Raw genomic sequence first — 18,710 nt, 5'->3', positions numbered from 1 at the left:
AACAAAAACTAGCGGAGACGTCGCAAAACACTTAACTTAATAAAAGCTATTTCAGTTAGAGATGAGATGTGAAGTTTCCAGTTTAAATAATAAGAAAAGGACAGACCGAGGATGTTCAATGTAGAAGAGGGGAACATTCGAGTGTCATCGAAGAAGAGAGGATAGTTGTCTGGAAGGTTGTTATGAGTTGATAGATGGAGGAGTTTTTAAAGGCATTGAACAATACCAAGTATGCTCTACCCAATCAGAAATTTTAAACAGATCAGAAGTCTGGAGTTTCGTGGCTTCCCTGCGTAAAATGTTTACTTCCTGAAGGGTTGGACGTCTATGAAAAGACGTGGAGAAGTGGAGAGTGGTATCGTCATCTTAGGACAAGACATATATTTTAGATCATTGATGAATAATAGGAAGATAGTGGGTGACAGGACAGATCCCTGAGGAACACCAGTTCAATAGATTTAGGAGAACAGTGATCGTCTACCACAGCAGCAATAAAAAAGTCAGAAAGGAAACTAGAGATAAAGTTACAGAGAGAAGGATAAAAGCCGTAGGAGGGTAGTTTGGAAATGAAAGCTTTGTGCCAGACTCTATCAAGAACTTTTGATATGTCCAAGGCAACAGTAAAAGTTTCACCAAAATCTCTAAAGGAGGATGACCAATACTCAATGAAGAAAGACAGATCACTTCTAGAGTGGCCTTGACGAAACCCATCCTGGTGATCAGATAGAAGGTTGTGAAGTGATAGATGTTTAAGAATCTTCCTGTTGAGGATAGATTGAAAACTTTAGATAGGCAGGAAATTAAAGCAATAGGACGGTAGTTTGAGGGACTAGAACGGTCACCCTTTTTAGAAACAGGCTGAATGTAGGCAAACTTCCAGAGAAAGGAAAGGTAGATGTTGACATACAGAGTTGAAAGAGTTTGGCTAAGCAAGGTGCAAGCACGGAGGCGCAGTTTCATAGAATAATAGGAGGGAGCCAATCAGGTCCATAAACCTTACGAGGGTATAGACCAGCAAGGGAATGGGAAAAAACATCATTGCGAATAATTTTAATAGATAACATGAAGTACTCAGAGAATGGAGGGGAGGGAGGAACAAATCCTGAATCGTCCAAGGTAGAGTTTTTAGCAAAGATTTGAGGAAAGAGTTCATCTTTAGAGATAGATGTGATTGTAGTGGTGCCATCTGGTTGAAATAAAGGCGGGAAAGAAATAGAAACAAAGTTATTGTAGATGTTTTTGGCTAGATGCCAGAAGTCACGCGGAGGGTTAAAATTTGAAAAATTTTGAGACTTTCTATTAATGAAGGATTTTTGGTTAGTATTTGAAAAGACTTGGCATAGTTTCGGGCAGAAATATAAAGGTTCGTGTGATGAAAGGTTCAAGTATCTTTTGTGGGCCACCTCTCTATCATGTACAGCACGAGAACAGGTTATGTTAAACCAAGGTTTGGAAGGTATAGGTCGGGAAAAGTAAGGAATGTACGTCTCCATGCCAGACACTATCACTTCTGTTATGCACTTGGCACTTAAAGACACGTCTCTGACACGGAAGCAGGAGTCATTGCAAGGAAAATCAAGAAAATAGTTCCTCAGGTCCCTCAACTAGCAGAGGCAAAACACCAGAGGCACCTCCTCTTAAGGAGATCCTGAAGAGGGATTGGAGGGTTAGAACAAGATACAGATATGAGATTGTGATAGGAGGAGCCAAACGGAGAAGAGAGGGTAACAGCATAAGTAGAAGCATTAGAGTTTAGGAAAAGGTAAAAAATGTTGGGCGTATCTCCATGACGGTTAGGAATATGAGTAGGGTGTTGCACCATTTGCTGTACGAGTACGTCATGGAGGATAGCAAAGATAAAGGTTAGTTCGACAGGATGGTCAGTGAAGGGAGAAGAAAGCCAAACTTGGTGGTGAACATTGAAATGTCCAAGAATGGAGATTTCCGCAAAAACATAAGAGAGTCGGAATGTGCTCGACTTTGGAAGTTAAGTAGTCTAAGAATTTTTTATAGCCAGAGGAGTTAGTTGAGAGGTATACATCACTAATAAATTTAGTGTGAAAGTGAATCTATAGTCGTAGCCAGATGGTGGAAAACTCGGAAAAAAAAAAAAACAAGAGTGTGGGCACGAGAGCAGGTTAAGTGGTTGCGATAATATAAACGCACCATCCAGCTTTGGATTGAAAATGAGGATAAGGAAAGTAGGAGGGATCAGAAAAGTGGCTACTGTGGGTTGTCTCAAACACCTGTGTTTCAGTGAGGAAAAGAAGATTTGGTTTAGTAGAGAAGAGGTGGTGTCTTACAGATTGTAAAACCGCGAATGTTGCAGAAGTTAATGATGAAAAAGTTGAGGTGGGTGTAAAGATACTGGGGACTTTTGTGGTCCCTCCTCCAGATGAGGATTCCGAGGCTGGTGTGTAGGAGTCACTATGATAATTTTTTTTATTTTAGAGTGAAGGGTGTGCTTGTAATTAGATGTTTTTGTGTTTTTTGTGAAGGAAGAGAGTTGTCTTTAGAGGGCAGACAGTGACTGCCCCCTTGTGTTGTGAGACACAAAGGGATCAAAAACGGGATTGAATGATAATTTCTCACCACCTCCTGACCCAATGCTTTAGACCTCAGTGTGAGTAATTGTCAGCAGGTGCTTATAGCCTCTTCTTCTCATTCTCATTGTTCTTATTATTGTTATGCCTTGTTTCACTCATATTTTTATGTTTTGTACTCTGCAAGGCCACAGCTAAAGTTTGCCCGAGCTAGCTATATATATATATATATATATATATATATATATATATATATATATATATATATATATATATATATATATATATATATATATATATATATATATATATATATATATATATATATATATATATATATATATATATATATATATATATATATATATATATTTATTTAAATATATTATAGGTTCATTTTCATTTATTATTATTATTATTATTATTATTATTATTATTATTATTATTATTATTATTATTATTATTATTATTATTATTATTATTATTATTATTATTATTATTATTATTATTATTATTATTATCATCATCATCATCATCATCATTATCATCATTATCATTATCATCATCATCATCATCATCATTATCATCATTATCATTATCATCATCATTATCATTACTATCACTGTATGATTATTATTGCTATTGTTATTGTAATAGGCACTACTTTGCATGAAAAAAAAAAATAGATATAGGAGTAGAATTAGAGACGCGTTAGAAAATATAACGCCAGTATTAGAAGAATTGTGCAAGAGGTGAACAGGACGTTGAATTGATAACAGCCAAGCTTAACTATTAACAGCCGGTTTGTTTTATGCCCATTCAGCTTGTTAAAGGCTTACCTCCCATTGGGTGGAGATTAAAACGTCATTCATTTTGCTTGATATTATTGGCTATGGAAATCTGTGACGTATGCTTAGGCACCTCTCGGACAATCCTCAAGTCACTTTTAGCGTAAATAGCAGCCAGACACCAAGATAGTACAGACGCACAACCCGTGTTGCTCTGTCTCGAGTTACTCATAGGTTTAGACTCTGACCAAGACACAAGAGTCTTAATAACTTTGCAAATAATCTTAGTCGTGTGATTAAGTAGTATAGAAGTGCACTGTTCTTGAGCTGTAAGACAATTTATTTTTTTAGACAAAACGCAACACGCCAGACTAACTTTGATAACCCACTTGCTCAAGGATGTAGTGAGTGATGATTATCGAGAAAAATAATAGTCGACTCCGATACCAAGCTACGCCCACCGACACAGCCGTCACAGAGGCAGGAGCCACACATTATTATTACTATTATTACTATATCAATATTATTATTATTATTATTATTATTATTATTATCATTATTATTATTATTAATATTATCACAATATTACTGTCATTATTACTATTATTATTATACTATTGTTATTACTTTTATTATTATTGCAATTTACGGCTATTACCTATAATGATTGGCGTAATAACCACCAGTCCTGTTATAGTCTTTTCTCCCTCTTTACCTGTGTTAATCAATAATCACTCATGGTAGTAATCATGACACAGTTAAGTTGTGATTTGAGATGTTTGTCAAGCATCTGTGAGTTAATGAATCCCCACTCACCCTCCTAGTCTTGCGGCGCCTCAGCCAGTGTGTACACCACCTGCAGGCAGCTGTCTTGTTCTGTCAAGGAAAGGTGGTCCAGGTAAATGGCACAATAAAGAGGTAGAATTTCAAATATTTTACATCACATAATAAATACAACAGAAACGGACTTTCAGCTACCTATATAGGCCCTTGAGTACACACTGTCATGCCATATAAGCATGAACCTTTATTAACAAATTGGGTAACTCTAGCAGGGTTAACACAACAGGGTTAGGCATCCTTTATTTTTATCTCGCCAATACCAATATCTTGAATACCAATATGGTATTCAAGAAATGTAAGCAGAGACTTTATTTTTTACGTATTTTAAACAACCTGCATGTAGATAGACATATAATTAGCCTCTTTTATAAGTCTACAATAGAGTCACTATTAGGTTTCTCCTTAACCACTTGGTATGGCAAGCTAACATGTCATGATAAAAGTAAGCTTAAAAAGATTGTGCGAAAATCACGGAAACTAGGTGCAGAAACAAAACCATTAGATAAGCTGTTCCTTGAACAATCTATGAAGCAGGTTGAAAAAATCATGAACGATTCATTTCATCCCCTCCACTCCTGCTATGTATTCCTCAGGTCAGGCAGAAGATTAGCTCTGCCGACTCAACGCACGAACAGATATAAGAACTCATTTGTGCCAAAAAGCATCATGCTCTATAATCACCAACACTAAAACAGCAATTGTGCAATAGATGTGTGACTGTGATATATCTAATACATGTATGTAACCTTAGTATGATGTGCAATTATCTTAACTTTCAATCATTTTAACTTTTATTTTGTAAATACTTTTTAACATAATTTTTATATACTTTTACTCAACTTATATTGTACGGAGCTCTGGCCAAAGCAAATTTCAATTTGTAAGCTTATTATGCTGCATCTTGACAATAAAGTTATCTATCTATCTATCTAAAATGCTCGTATTTCTTTTATTAATATTGTCCTTTGCCTTCGATATGTTTTACAAAGTATTTTGATATTAAGTTCAGTTAGTTACATACTGTTATTGTTAATATTATGATATATTTTACTTTAGGCATATTTTAGTGTTCAAGTGAGAAGACTTCATATCAAAATCTCTTATGTAGGTTCAGGGTTGTCAACGCGTCTTTCCCTTCTTCAGTATAATTGAGCAGAGGTCACTCCCTCTCCTCGCCTGTCCTTCGTCTCCACCACTGCTTCCCTATTACCTGGCCACCACAGTGCATCTCTCTCCTGACACAGGCAAGGGAAGTGCATCTCCTCCAGATTTTTGTTATGTAAAATATTACGAAGAGTTATGTTTGTGTTAACTGCTCTTTATATATATATATATATATATATATATATATATATATATATATATATATATATATATATATATATATATATATATATATATATATATATATATATATATATATATATATATATATATATATATATATATATATATATATATATATATATATATATATTTGTTATCCGCAACGACATAGTGGGAGAAAAGATAAGATAACGAATCAGAACAGAGAGAAAGAGATAGGTAGATAGATAGATAGATAGATAGATAGATAGAGAGAGAGAGAGAGAGAGAGAGAGAGAGAGAGAGAGAGAGAGAGAGAGAGAGAGAGAGAGAGAGAGAGAGAGAGAGAGAGAGAGAGAGAACAAGAAGAGATGGAAGGAGAGTGAAAGAAAATAGAAAGTGTTTGAGGCATGATAAGTGCCTGCAGACTCTCAACAGTTTACTTTAAAAACTTGTGCACGTACCTAGTCGTCTTTCCATATTAATTTAAACAACTTCCCTTTGTTCCCTCTTGTTGAGTTTGATATATCATATAGTAGAAGAATGATTAAATTTCACTCAGCCGCTGTAGTTAGCTCGTAACAATTTTTGCAAGATAGCCATCTTTATCAAGCAAGTTTGAGTGAGTTGGTGGCGAGCCTGTCACCCGCTCGTCCCCTCCTCCGTTATCATATGACATACCTGCCGGGGTTCTGGACGCAAGTGAGGCTGTTTCCTTTGTCAGCTGGACTTTGTACTTACTAGGGAGAATGCGCTCAGTTTGCTTGAGTGACAGAGAACTGGCACGTTGGTGAGGGGGATAATTTAGAGGGCCATCATAAGTAATGATTGACCACTTAACTTCCAAAGTGGAGCACATTCTGACCCTCTTCCCTTTTGCAGAGATCTCCTTTCTTGGAGACTTCAATGTTCACTACCATGCTTTGGCTTTTTTCTCCCTTCACTGACCATCCTGGTGAACTAGCCTACAACTTTGCTATCCTCCATGACCTAGAGCAATTGGTGCAACACCCTACTCGTATACCTGACCGTCTTGGAGATACGCCCAACATTCTTGACCTTTTCCTGACCTCTAATCCTTCTGCTTATGTTGTCACCCTTTCTTCTCCGTTGGGCTCCTCCAATCACAATCTCATATCTTTATCTTGTCCTATTGCTCCAATCGCTCCTCAGGATCCCCCAAAGCGAAGGTGCCTCTGGCGTTTTGCCTCTGCCAGTTGGGGGGACCTGAGGAGGTATTTTGCTGATTTTTCTTGGAATGACTACTGCTTCCGTGTCAGAGACCCGTCTTTGTGTGCTGAGTGCATAACAGAGGTGATAGTGTCTGGCATGGAGGTGTACATTCCTCTCTCTTTTTCTCGTCCTAAACCTTCTAAACTTTGGTTTAACACAGCTTGTTCTCGTGCTATACATGATAGAGAGGTGAACCACAAAAGGTACTTAAGCCTTCCATCACCAGAATCTCATGCACTTTATATTTCTGCCCAGAACCATGCCAAGTCTGTTCTCCAACTAGCCAAAAACTCCATCATCAACAGAAAATGTCAAAATCTTTCAAGATCTAACTCCCCTCGTGATTTCTGTGAAAAATTTCTGGCCAAAAAATATCTCCAATAACTTTGCTTCTTCTTCTTTCCTTCCTCTATTTCAACGAGATGGCACCACTGCTATCACATCTATTTCTAAAGCTGAACACTTTGCTCAAACCTTTGTTAAAAACGCTACCTTGGACGATTCTGGGCTTGTTCCTCCCTCTCCTCCACCCTCTGACTACTTCATTCCACGTATTAAAATTCTTCGTAATGATGTTTTCCATGCCCTCGCTGGTCTAAACCCTCGGAAGGCTTATGGACCTGATGGGGTCCCTCCTATTGTTCTCCGAAACTGTGCCTCCGTGCTTGCACCTTGCCTAGTCAAACTCTTTCAGCTCTGTCTGTCAACATCTACCTTTCCTTCTTGCTGGAAGTTTGCCTACATTCAACCTGTTCCTAAAAAGGGTGACCGTTCTAATCCCTCAAAATAGCGTCCTATTGCTTTAATTTTCTGCCTATCTAAAGTTTTTGAATCTATCCTCAACAGGAAGATTCTTAAACATCTATCACTTCACAACCTTCTATCTGATCGCCAGTATGGGTTCCGTCAAGGCCGCTCTACTGGTGATCTTCTGGCTTTCCTTACTGAGTCTTGGCCATCCTCTTTTAGAGATTTTGGTGAAACTTTTGCTGTTGCCTTGGACATATCAAAAGCTTTTGATAGAGTCTGGCACAAAGCTTTGATTTCCAAACTACCCTCCTACGGTTTCTATTCTTCTCTCTGTAACTTCATCTGAAATTTCCTTTCTTACCGTTCTATTGTTGCTGTGGTAGACGGTCACTGTTCTTCTCCTATATCTATTAACAGTGGTGTTCCTCAGTGGTGTAGAAAGTTTTTTTTTATGTAAGAAGGACACTGGCCAAGGGCAACAAAAATCAATAAAAAAAAATGCCCACTGAAATGCCAGTCCCGTAAAAGGGTCAAGGCAATGGTCAAAAATTGGTGGATAAGTGTCTTGAAACCTCCATCTTGAAGGAATTCAAGTCATAGGAAGGTGGAAATACAGAAGCAGGCAGGGAGTTCCAGAGTTTACCAGAGAAAGGGATGAATGATTGAGAATACTGGTTAACTCTTGCGTTAGAGAGGTGGACAGAATAGGGGTGAGAGAAAGAAGAAAGTCTTGTGCAGCGAGGCCGCGGAAGGAGGGGAGGCATGCAGTTAGCAAGATCAGAAGAGCAGTTAGCATGAAAATAGCGGTAGAAGACAGCTAGATATGCAACATTGCGGCGGTGAGAGAGAGGCTGAAGACAGTCAGTTAGAGGAGAGGAGTTGATGAGACGAAAAGCTTTTGATTCCACCCTGTCTAGAAGAGCAGTATGAGTGGAACCCCCCCAGACATGTGAAGCATACTCCATACATGGACGGATAAGGCCCTTGTACAGAGTTAGCAGCTGGGGGGGTGAGAAAAACTGGCGGAGACGTCTCAGAACACCTAACTTCATAGAAGCTGTTTTAGCTAGAGATGAGATGTGAAGTTTCCAGTTCAGGTTACAAGTAAAGGACAGACCGAGGATGTTCAGTGTAGAAGAGGGGGACAGTTGAATGTCATTGAAGAAGAGGGGATAGTTGTCTGGAAGGTTGTGTCGAGTTGATAGATGGAGGAATTGAGTTTTTGAGGCATTAAACAATACCAAGTTTGCTCTGCCCAATCAGAAATTTTAGAAAGATCAGAAGTCAGGCGTTCTGTGGCTTTCCTGCGTGATATGTTTACCTCCTGAAGGGTTGGACGTCTATGAAAAGACGTGGAAAAGTGCAGGGTGGTATCATCAGCGTAGGAGTGGATAAGATCATTAATGAATAATAAGAAGAGAGTAGGTGACAGGACAGAACCCTGAGGAACACCACTGTTAATAGATTTAGGTGAAGAACAGTGACCGTCTACCACAGCAGCAATAGAACGGTCAGAAAGGAAACTTGAGATGAAGTTACAGAGAGAAGGATAGAAACCGTAGGAGGGTAGTTTGGAAATCAAAGCTTTGTGCCAGACTCTATCAAAAGCTTTTGGTATGTCCAAGGCAACAGCAAAAGTTTCACCAAAATCTCTAAAAGAGGATGACCAAGACTCAGTAAGGAAAGCCAGAAGATCACCAGTAGAGCGGCCTTGACGGAACCCATACTGGCGATTAGATAGAAGGTTGTGAAGTGATAGATGTTTAAGAATCTTCCTGTTGAGGATAGATTCAAAAACTTTCGATAGGCAGGAAATTAAAGCAATAGGACGGTAGTTTGAGGGATTAGAACGGTCACCCTTTTTAGGAACAGGTTGAATGTAGGCAAACTTCCAGCAAGAAGGAAAGGTAGATGTTGACAGAAAGAGCTGAAAGAGTTTGACTAGGCATGGTGCAAGCACGGAGGCACAGTTTCGGAGAACAATAGGAGGGACCCCATCAGGTCTATAAGCCTTCCAAGGGTTTAGGCCAGCGAGGGCATGGAAAACATCATTGCGAAGAATTTTAATATGTGGCTTGAAGTAGTCAGAGGGTGGAGGAGAGGGAGGAACAAGCCCAGAATCGTCCAAGGTAGTGTTTTTAGCAAAGGTTTGAGCAAAGAGTTCAGCTTTAGAAATAGATGTGATAGCAGTGGTGCCATCTGGTTGAAGTAGAGGAGGGAAAGAAGAAGAAGCAAAGTTATTGGAGATATTTTTGGCTAGATGCCAGAAATCACGAGGGGAGTTAGATCTTGAAAGTTTTTGACATTTTCTGTTAATGAAGGAGTTTTTGGCTAGTTGGAGAACAGACTTGGCATGGTTCCGGGCAGAAATATAAAGTGCATGAGATTCTGGTGATGGAAGGCTTAAGTACCTTTTGTGGGCCACCTCTCTATCATGTATAGCACGAGAACAAGCTGTGTTAAACCAAGGTTTAGAAGGTTTAGGACGAGAAAAGAGTGAGGAATATACGCCTCCAAGCCAGACACTATCACCTCTGTTATGTGCTTAGCACACAAAGACGGGTCTCTGACACGGAAGCAGTAGTCATTCCAAGGAAAATCAGCAAAATACCTCCTCAGGTCCCCCCAACTGGCAGAGGCAAAACGCCAGAGGCACCTTCGCTTAGGGAGATCCTGAGGAGGGATTAGAGTGATAGGACAAGATAAAGATATGAGATTGTGATCGGAGGAGCCCAACGGAGAAGAAAGGGTGACAGCATAAGCAGAAGGATTAGAGGTCAGGAAAAGGTCAAGAATGTTGGGCGTATCTCCATGACGGTCAGGAATGCGAGTAGGGTGTTGCACCAATTGCTCTAGGTCATGGAGGATAGCAAAGTTGTAGGCTAGTTCACCAGGATGGTCAGTGAAGGGAGAGGAAAGCCAAAGCTGGTGGTGAACATTGAAATCTCCAAGAATGGAGATCTCTGCAAAAGGGAAGAGGGTCAGAATGTGCTCCACTTTGGAAGTTAAGTAGTCAAATAATTTCTTATAGTCAGAGGAGTTAGGAGAGAGGTATACAGCACAGATAAATTTAGTATGAGACTGACTTTGTAGTCGTAACCAGATGGTGGAAAACTCGGAAGATTCAAGAGCGTGGGCACGAGAGCAGGTTAAGTCATTGCACACATAAACGCAGCATCCAGCTTTGGATCGAAAATGAGGATAGAGAAAGTAGGAGGAAACAGGAAAGGAGCTACTGTCAGTTGCCTCAGACACCTGAGTTTCAGTGAGGAAAAGAAGATGAGTTTTAGAAGAGGAGAGGTGGTGTTCTACAGATTGAAATTTAGATCTTAGACAGCGAATGTTGCAGAAGTTAATGAAGAAAAAGTTGAGGGGGGTGTCAAGACTCTTAGGGTCGTCGACAGAAAGGCAGTCCGACCTGGGGACATTTATGGTCCCCTCCCCAGATGGGGACTCCGAGGCTGGTGTAGGAGTCGCCATGATGATTTTAAAATTTTTGAGTGAAGTGTGTGGGTGTTATTAGGTGCTTGTAGTTTTGTGTGGAGGAAGAGAGTTGTCTTTAGAGGGCAGGCTGTGACTGCCCCCTTGTGTTGTGAGACACAAAGGGAAACGTTCAGTGAGGTTACAGCTGGGTTTAATGATAAGTTCACAGCACCCCCTGAACAGTGCTTTAGACCTCACTGGGAGTAATTATCGTTTCGGTAGGTGTCTACTGCCGAAACCTAGAAATACTATTATTCTATCTGAGAATAGTGAGTCACTGAAAACATATGTGCAAAGTGTATATAAACAGAGGAATTTCTCACCTTAGGACCTCTTTAGGGAGGTTGTATGCGACATCAACTCAGTACGCTGCCAGAGTATTATGCTTGCTGACGCCATGAATAAGGACATCAACAACAATTAATGGAGGCTGCATGAAGATAAAACATTCGTTGTAAGGCAAGTGTTCATTCTTAGACTTTCTTAGACATAAATGTTTATTAATTTATCTTTTATTAGCATGGCTATTATTTGTACACTGATGGACCAATTTACATATCTTTACCTTGCTTGTTATTTTAAAGAAAAAAAAAAACTTTTGTTTGTCATATCTAAGCTTTCAACTGATGTGCTGAAATGTTCATCTTTACGGTAATTTAATCTTAACCAAAATGAAGAAAAAAAAAATTATAGACATGGTTTAGATTTTTATTGAATATTATGTATATCTTCTTGAGACGAAATTCATATATTGGTCATGGTATGTATAATATCTTTCAAAAGCAACTCGGAATTAAATTAACACTAATCTTTCAGAGGAAAATATGTGCATTGGTTAATGCAACACACATATTCTGCTTCCAAGGTGGTCAGCGATGTGACAGAAAAGATGTTACGTGCTTGTGGTGGGACAGGATACAAGGTGAGGCTCTGAGCTGCCTCACATTTTGAGGAGAATTAAGATCAAACAATACCTAACTTTTCATTATACAGGCAGGCCACGCTTCCCAGTGAGTTTACCTTCTCGTCCCCGGAAACCGTGCTGCATATTAGGAACTTGTGAAGCAGAGGTTTTGGCAAATATGGAATTTTGTCCTAATGTTAACCCAACATAGACAAAAAAATGGTAAAATTGATAATTATGAGAGCGTACTCTAAAAGTGTCATGCACCATAAACAGCAGCACTGTGACTTCACAGATAAACAAATATTGTAGGGCGAATGTGATATAGCTCAACTTTTTTTTTTCTATCTCTCTTTCAGAAACTTGTGTCCCTGCAAGAGTGTGCGTGATTTTTCTTTTTCTTTTTTCAGCTGCCTAAATCTTTAATCGTATTTTTCCTCCGTATCAGTTAATTAAATTGTTTTGAGACATTTTCATATCCCATATAAAGTCTTGTTTTTCGTATGGAATATTATTATTGTTATTATTATTATTATTATTATTATTATTACTATTATTATTATTATTATTATTATTATTATTGTTGTTGTTATTATTACTACAACTACTACTACTACTACTAGTAGTAGTAGTAATAGTAGCAGTATTAGTAGTAGTATTGTTGTAATAGGAATAGAAGTAGCAGTAGTAGTAGTAGTAGTAGTAGTAGTAGTAGTACGGTAGTAGTAATAGTAGTAGCAGTTATTTATTTTCTATTTATTTTATTTATTTATTCATTTTATTTTATCTATTCATTTACTTCTTTTTTTTTTTTATATAACCCCCGAAGTTGTATGTTTGGTTAATATGTGTTGGCATTTGTAGACACATCTGGGTATTGAACGACTGCTCAGAGATGGCAAGGCTGCCTGGGTGTTGGGGCCCTCCAAAGAGAAGGTGAAGCAGATAATTGGCAAAACAGTGCTGGAAAACCATGAGGTTGCTGACTTATGGTGAGTAATCGTTTACTTGCTATGATTTCTGATGGCGAGTCTCTCGGTGGTCTACCACCATCCCCTGAAGCTTTAATGCATATGTGCAAATGATTCATGCTTTATTTCTGGCCAAACTACCTTTTTTTATTATTATTATTTTAGGGAGCAGAGGCAGAATTGTCCATCATTAAATTAAAAAGATGAGCTATGAAGATAAATAAAAAAATAAAAAAAAGCTGGCTGAGGAGCTAGTGGAAGAAATCGAGCGTGAGAAGAAGAAAACATAAATGAAACATCCTTTTCAAGATAGTGACTTTGATAACCCGTTCAACACCTGCCCACCTGCTGTCAATGATAAGGTAGAAGAGAGTATGAATCTTGTAACATGTTGATTAAAAAATCCTGATCAGTGGCGCAATGGGAATATGAGCGAAGCTGAGCGATGGTATGATGATAGGCAAACAACATACAATAATAATAGGGACTGTACTATGTTACATTCATATTTAATTATAAAGGATAATTATTTATAGATTTGATTTATTTAAACAAAATACAATAATAATAGGGACTGTACTATGTCACATTCATATCTAATTATAAAGGATTATTATTTACAGATTTTATTTATTTATTTATTTATTTATTTATTTATTTATTTATTTGTTTTTTGTACTTTCAGATGATCAAGACGGTTGGTGGAGAGAACCACTATCCTACCCTGAAGCCAGGAACTTGGGTGTCCCTTATCCTTAAATCCACCATCACTATTCGTGACAAGATGGCCTCCTTTGTGTTTGCTTTGCCCGAAGACACAGACCACACAGGATGCTTCCCAGGACAATATGTTGCTGTAAGTGTATCTGTATCCTATCCACCCTTTTGAAATGAATGACTACCAGTAAATGATGACCTGTCTTTTAATACATTATTATTATTATTATTATTATTATTATTATTATTATTATTATTATTATTATTATTATTATTATTATTATTATCATTATTATTATTATTACTTGTTATTTGTTATATTATTATTATTATTATTATTGTTGTTGTTGTTGTTGTTGTTCTTTATAGCATGATATATGTAACACATGTAAATATGTTTAGTACACCTTTTGAATATTATGTTTGCATGTGTGTGTGTGTGTGTTTGTGTGTGTGTGTGTGTGTGTGTGTGTGTGTGTGTGTGTGTGTGTGTGTGTGTGTGTGTGTGTGTGTGTGTGTGTGTGTGTGTGTTTTATGTAAGTATTGAATATGCATGTGAAAGCAATGACAAACAAAGATGCGTTGTTGTAGGCCGAGTCAATCATGAGCGGCAAGGAGCATGTGCTTTACTTCTCACCTGTGTCTCCCCCTGATCATTTTGGCATCACTGAATTGGTGCTGAGGTTTGAAACCCATGGCATCATGTCCCAACACTTCAAAGCACTAAAGCCAGGTAAGTATCATTCAGATATTCTTAGTCACTTCAGTTCAATGTGGCATATTTTACTTCATATTCATAAGGACTATCATTTTCAATTTCCGTGTTAGTGTCAAGAGAATAGGTGGCAATTTTTATAAGTGAGGGTGATCTTATGAAAACTGACTTGCAGGTGACAGGGTAGAGTTTCAGGGTTCTTGTGGAAGGTTCGAGTACACGCCGAACTATCTACACGAGTTGCTTGCCTCCGGGGTAGGAATCACATCCCGCATGCATCTCGTCCGCTCCATCCTGAAAAACTCAGCAGACAAAACCAACACGGACTTGCTTTACTTCACTGAATACTACAATGAGATACTTTACAAAGAAGAATTGGACAAGTATAAAGGTGAGCATGTGCTCTTGCTATGATTAGACTTAATGTTGTAAGGTAATGGAAGGGAAGTTATTTTGTAATAATCAAGACAGAAATAAGACATTGTTTTTTAAATTTTGGTATTAGTTAACTGAACTGTTTCCTGTGTTTGGACAGTCTTTACAAAAATTAAGAATGTGATATTAATGATATCATATACATATATTACAGCCAAAGCACGCAGGGCAATACAAAAATAAAGAATAAACATGAACATAACATGGTAAAAGGAAAGAAAAAATCCCAAACCACGGGATTACAACCAAATTAAGTTATCCGCTGTGAGCAAAAGATAGATAGATAAATAGACAGATAGATAGATAGGTAGATAGATAGGTAGATAGATAGATAGATATATAAATATATATATATATATATATATATATAGAGAGAGAGAGAGAGAGAGAGAGAGAGAGAGAGAGAGAGAGAGAGAGAGAGAGAGAGAGAGAGAGAGAGAGAGAGAGAGAGAGAGAGAGAGAGAGAGATACAAAGACATACAAAAAAAAAAAACATGTTATCACTGAATAAAATACAAAAGATAAAAACAAAGTATAAAAATCAAATACAGAAATCTAGCTCTGCGTCAAAACTAAAAAGTAAAGCAACTGAGCACTTTCCAGACAGGTCTAAAACACGACAATGCAAAAATAATTAAAGTGTTACCGAATAAAAAAATAAAAACATGCCTGCATATATGTATATAAAAAAGCAGACAATAAGACAAATTGCATAAATATTCTACCATAATGGCTTATGAGAAATCATGCCACGTTAAGTCCCACAGGGAGGTTACACTAATGCCATTTCTAAAAAAAATAAATAAATAAATAAAAAATCTACACAATATATATATATATATATATATATATATATATATATATATATATATATATATATATATATATATATATATATATATATATATATATATATATATATATATATATATATATATATATATATATATATATATATATATATATATATAAAAGCTTCCTTATATATATTAAGTTTCCTTATATAGGTTAGTGTAAGTCAAACATTCGCGTATGCAGGGTCCCACTGGTCTCTTGCAACGATTAACAAGGTGAGGTCGCCACTCCATTTTTACCTGCTCACAGAGACAGGAATCGACAAACGCCCAACAGACGGTAAACACACTTGACTCGCTGAGAAAGAATCGTAAAACCACGTGCTGGTGGGAAACTACCTCTTATTTGAAGGGGTGGGAAGCGGGATTACAACTATAACAAAGGACACAGACGAATATGAAGTTTATAATATTCTGTGAGCTATCTCCCACTAAAGACAAAACAACTCTTGACTCACAGAAAATTATATCCTTGTGTTGGCAAGTGATTTATTTACAGTCTTCCAGAGGACAGGCGAATACCACCCATAAACGGTAAAATTCGGGGAGAGAGAAAAAAACTACTATCCATATCTATATCCATTGGCTCCAAAGCTCCCAGCAAAGTTTCGAAAATTGGTCGCATTCAACGATTCAAAAACAATGATTACACAAGTACACCACAACAGAAGGAGCCAAAGAAGCCCAGAGAAAAAACCTAGCTCTCAACAGGACACAAGCCACCAAGACGCCATGACAGAGGATAATACTCGTAGTCCACCACGAATTTAATTGGCACACACACTTAGCCAAATCCAGGACTGGTGTTTTATCCTATCTAGCAAAAAAGCAGTGTCATACCGCTGTTAACATTTTCTTTTTTTTTTTTTTATGTAGGAAGGACACTGGCCAAGGGCAACAAAAATCCAATAAAAAAATGTGCCCACTGAAATGCCAGTCCCATAAAAGGGTCAAAGCAGTGGTCAAAAATTAATGAATAAGTGTCTTGAAACCTCCCTCTTGACGGAATTCAAGTCATAGGAAGGTGGAAATACAGAAGCAGGCAAGGAGTTCCAGAGTTTACCAGAGAAAGAGATGAATGATTGAGAATACTGGTTAACTCTTGCGTTAGAGAGGTGGACAGAATAGGGGTGAGAGAAAGAAGAAAGTCTTGTGCAGCGAGGCCGCGGAAGGAGGGGAGGCATGCAGTTAGGAAGATCAGAAGAGCAGTTAGCATGAAAATAGCGGTAAAAGACAGCTAGATATGCAACATTGCGGCGGTGAGAGAGAGGCTGAAGACAGTCAGTTAGAGGAGAGGAGTCGATGAGACGAAAACCGACACACCGAGGATTTTCAGTGTAGAAGAGGGGGACAGTTGAGTGTCACTGAAGAAGAGGGGATAGTTGTCTGGAAGGTTGTGTCGAGTTTGATAGATGGAGGAATTGAGTTTTTGAGGCATTGAACAATACCAAGTTTGCTCTGCCTCAATCAGAAATTTTAGAAAGATCAGAAGTCAAGCGTCTATGAAAAGACGTGGAAAAGTGCAGGGTGGTATCATCAACATAGGAGAGGATAGGACAAGAAGTTTGGTTTAGAAGATCATTAATGAATAATAAGAAGAGAGTGGGTGACAGGACAGAGCCCTGAGGAATATATATATATATATATATATATATATATATATATATATATATATATATATATATATATATATATATATATATATATATATATATATATATATATATATATATATATATATATATATATATATTTTTTTTTTTTTCTCTCTCTCTCTCTCTCTCTCTCTCTCTCTCTCTCTCTCTCTCTCTCTCTCTCTCTCTCTCTCTCTTCTTCTTCTTCTTCTTCTTCTTCTTCTTCTTCTTCTTCTTCACTTTTCCTTCCACACTTGCCTCTTTCTCCTCCTCCTTATCATCATACTCTTCCGCTATGAAAAAAAAAAGAAAAAAAAAAGGAAAGGAATACAAAGATTTAGACAGGAAGCCGTCTTGAGGTTCTTACTACGCTAACTATAGTTATTAATGGCAGGAGAAAGACACGGATGAATAACCGGAGGAGGAGTAGAGACGGATGTTGGGGAGGAGGACAGAGAGAGAGAGAGAGAGAGAGAGAGAGAGAGAGAGAGAGAGAGAGAGAGAGAGAGAGAGAGAGAGAGAGAGAGAGAGAGAGAAGAAGAAGAAGACATAAGATGCTTGAAGAGCAATAAGTGCCTGGCGGCACCTCTCGCTTAATTTAAAAAAAAAACTCATATATAGTTGCTCGCTTTCCCTATTTAAATTTCCTTGCTTAATTTATCTCCCTCATGTTGAGTCTAGTTGAAGAGTTTGTCTTGCCTTTCAAGTAATCAGAATCCATCCAGCCCTTGTAGTTTTCTCCCAATACTAGTTTTTTTTTTTTTTAAGATTACAGTCTGTATAGGGCGATGTTAATATGAGACAAACGAGCGGGTGGGCTGTATGTGTCACACAGCTGACCCTTCTTTTATGCCTTCCCTCTTTCTTTGTCATATGACTTCTCTTTGCCTAGTCAGGGAAGCACAGGGCAGGTAGCATGGCTGGATCCCTTTTTCCTCAGTCAGGTACTTGCTAGCAGGCTGAGTGGACGTGGTGACGTGAAGAGAGGGTACTAACATGAAATAGGGTTATATTCATATATGTTACCACTAAGTAGGTAACACACAAGTCAAATGGGTTTGACTGGGTGAACATACGAGTAAGAACATAAGAAATAAGGGAAACTACAAGAAGCAGCCAGGCTTACTCGTGACAGCCCCTATATGAAATATACCTACCTATTTCTACCTATCACACCTATCACACCCATTCATAAATCCATCTAATCTTCTCTTATAGCTCCCTAATGTCTTAGCTCTAACATCTTGATTACTGAGTCCGTTCCATTCATCTACGGCTCTATTTGATAATCAATTTTTTTCTATCTTTTTCTTAAACCTATTTTTTTTTCAAGCTTGAACCCATTGTTTCTTGTCCTGATTGCTGATCCTAAGAATTTTCCTTAAGTGCCCCTTGTTACAATCTTTATACGACTTAAAAACCTCTATCAGGTCCACTCTTAATCTTCATCTCTCTAAAGATGTCGATTGGCAATGACCTTATCCAGTCTAACACATTCCCATTTATCCCGTGTGCCCAAATCTTTCTCAGGAGCC

At 37.8% G+C, this 18,710-nt stretch overlaps 1 protein-coding gene across 1 annotated transcript; it reads left to right on the top strand.

Annotated features, from left to right (window-relative positions):
* Nucleotides 1–11,834: 11,834 nt before the first annotated feature.
* Nucleotides 11,835–16,277, top strand: LOC135098694 (uncharacterized). Its single transcript, XM_064001088.1, has 8 exons — nucleotides 11,835–11,867; nucleotides 12,714–12,841; nucleotides 13,234–13,237; nucleotides 13,506–13,676; nucleotides 14,129–14,270; nucleotides 14,428–14,643; nucleotides 15,726–15,821; nucleotides 16,210–16,277. Exons 1-8 carry the CDS (start codon nucleotides 11,835–11,837, stop codon nucleotides 16,275–16,277), a joined length of 858 nt encoding a protein of 285 aa, XP_063857158.1.
* Nucleotides 16,278–18,710: the final 2,433 nt, after the last annotated feature.

The sequence above is a fragment of the Scylla paramamosain genome, unplaced genomic scaffold (assembly GCF_035594125.1).
Source record: "Scylla paramamosain isolate STU-SP2022 unplaced genomic scaffold, ASM3559412v1 Contig74, whole genome shotgun sequence".
Lineage (NCBI taxonomy): Eukaryota > Metazoa > Arthropoda > Malacostraca > Decapoda > Portunidae > Scylla > Scylla paramamosain.
This window is presented reverse-complemented; position numbering and strand designations above follow the sequence as displayed.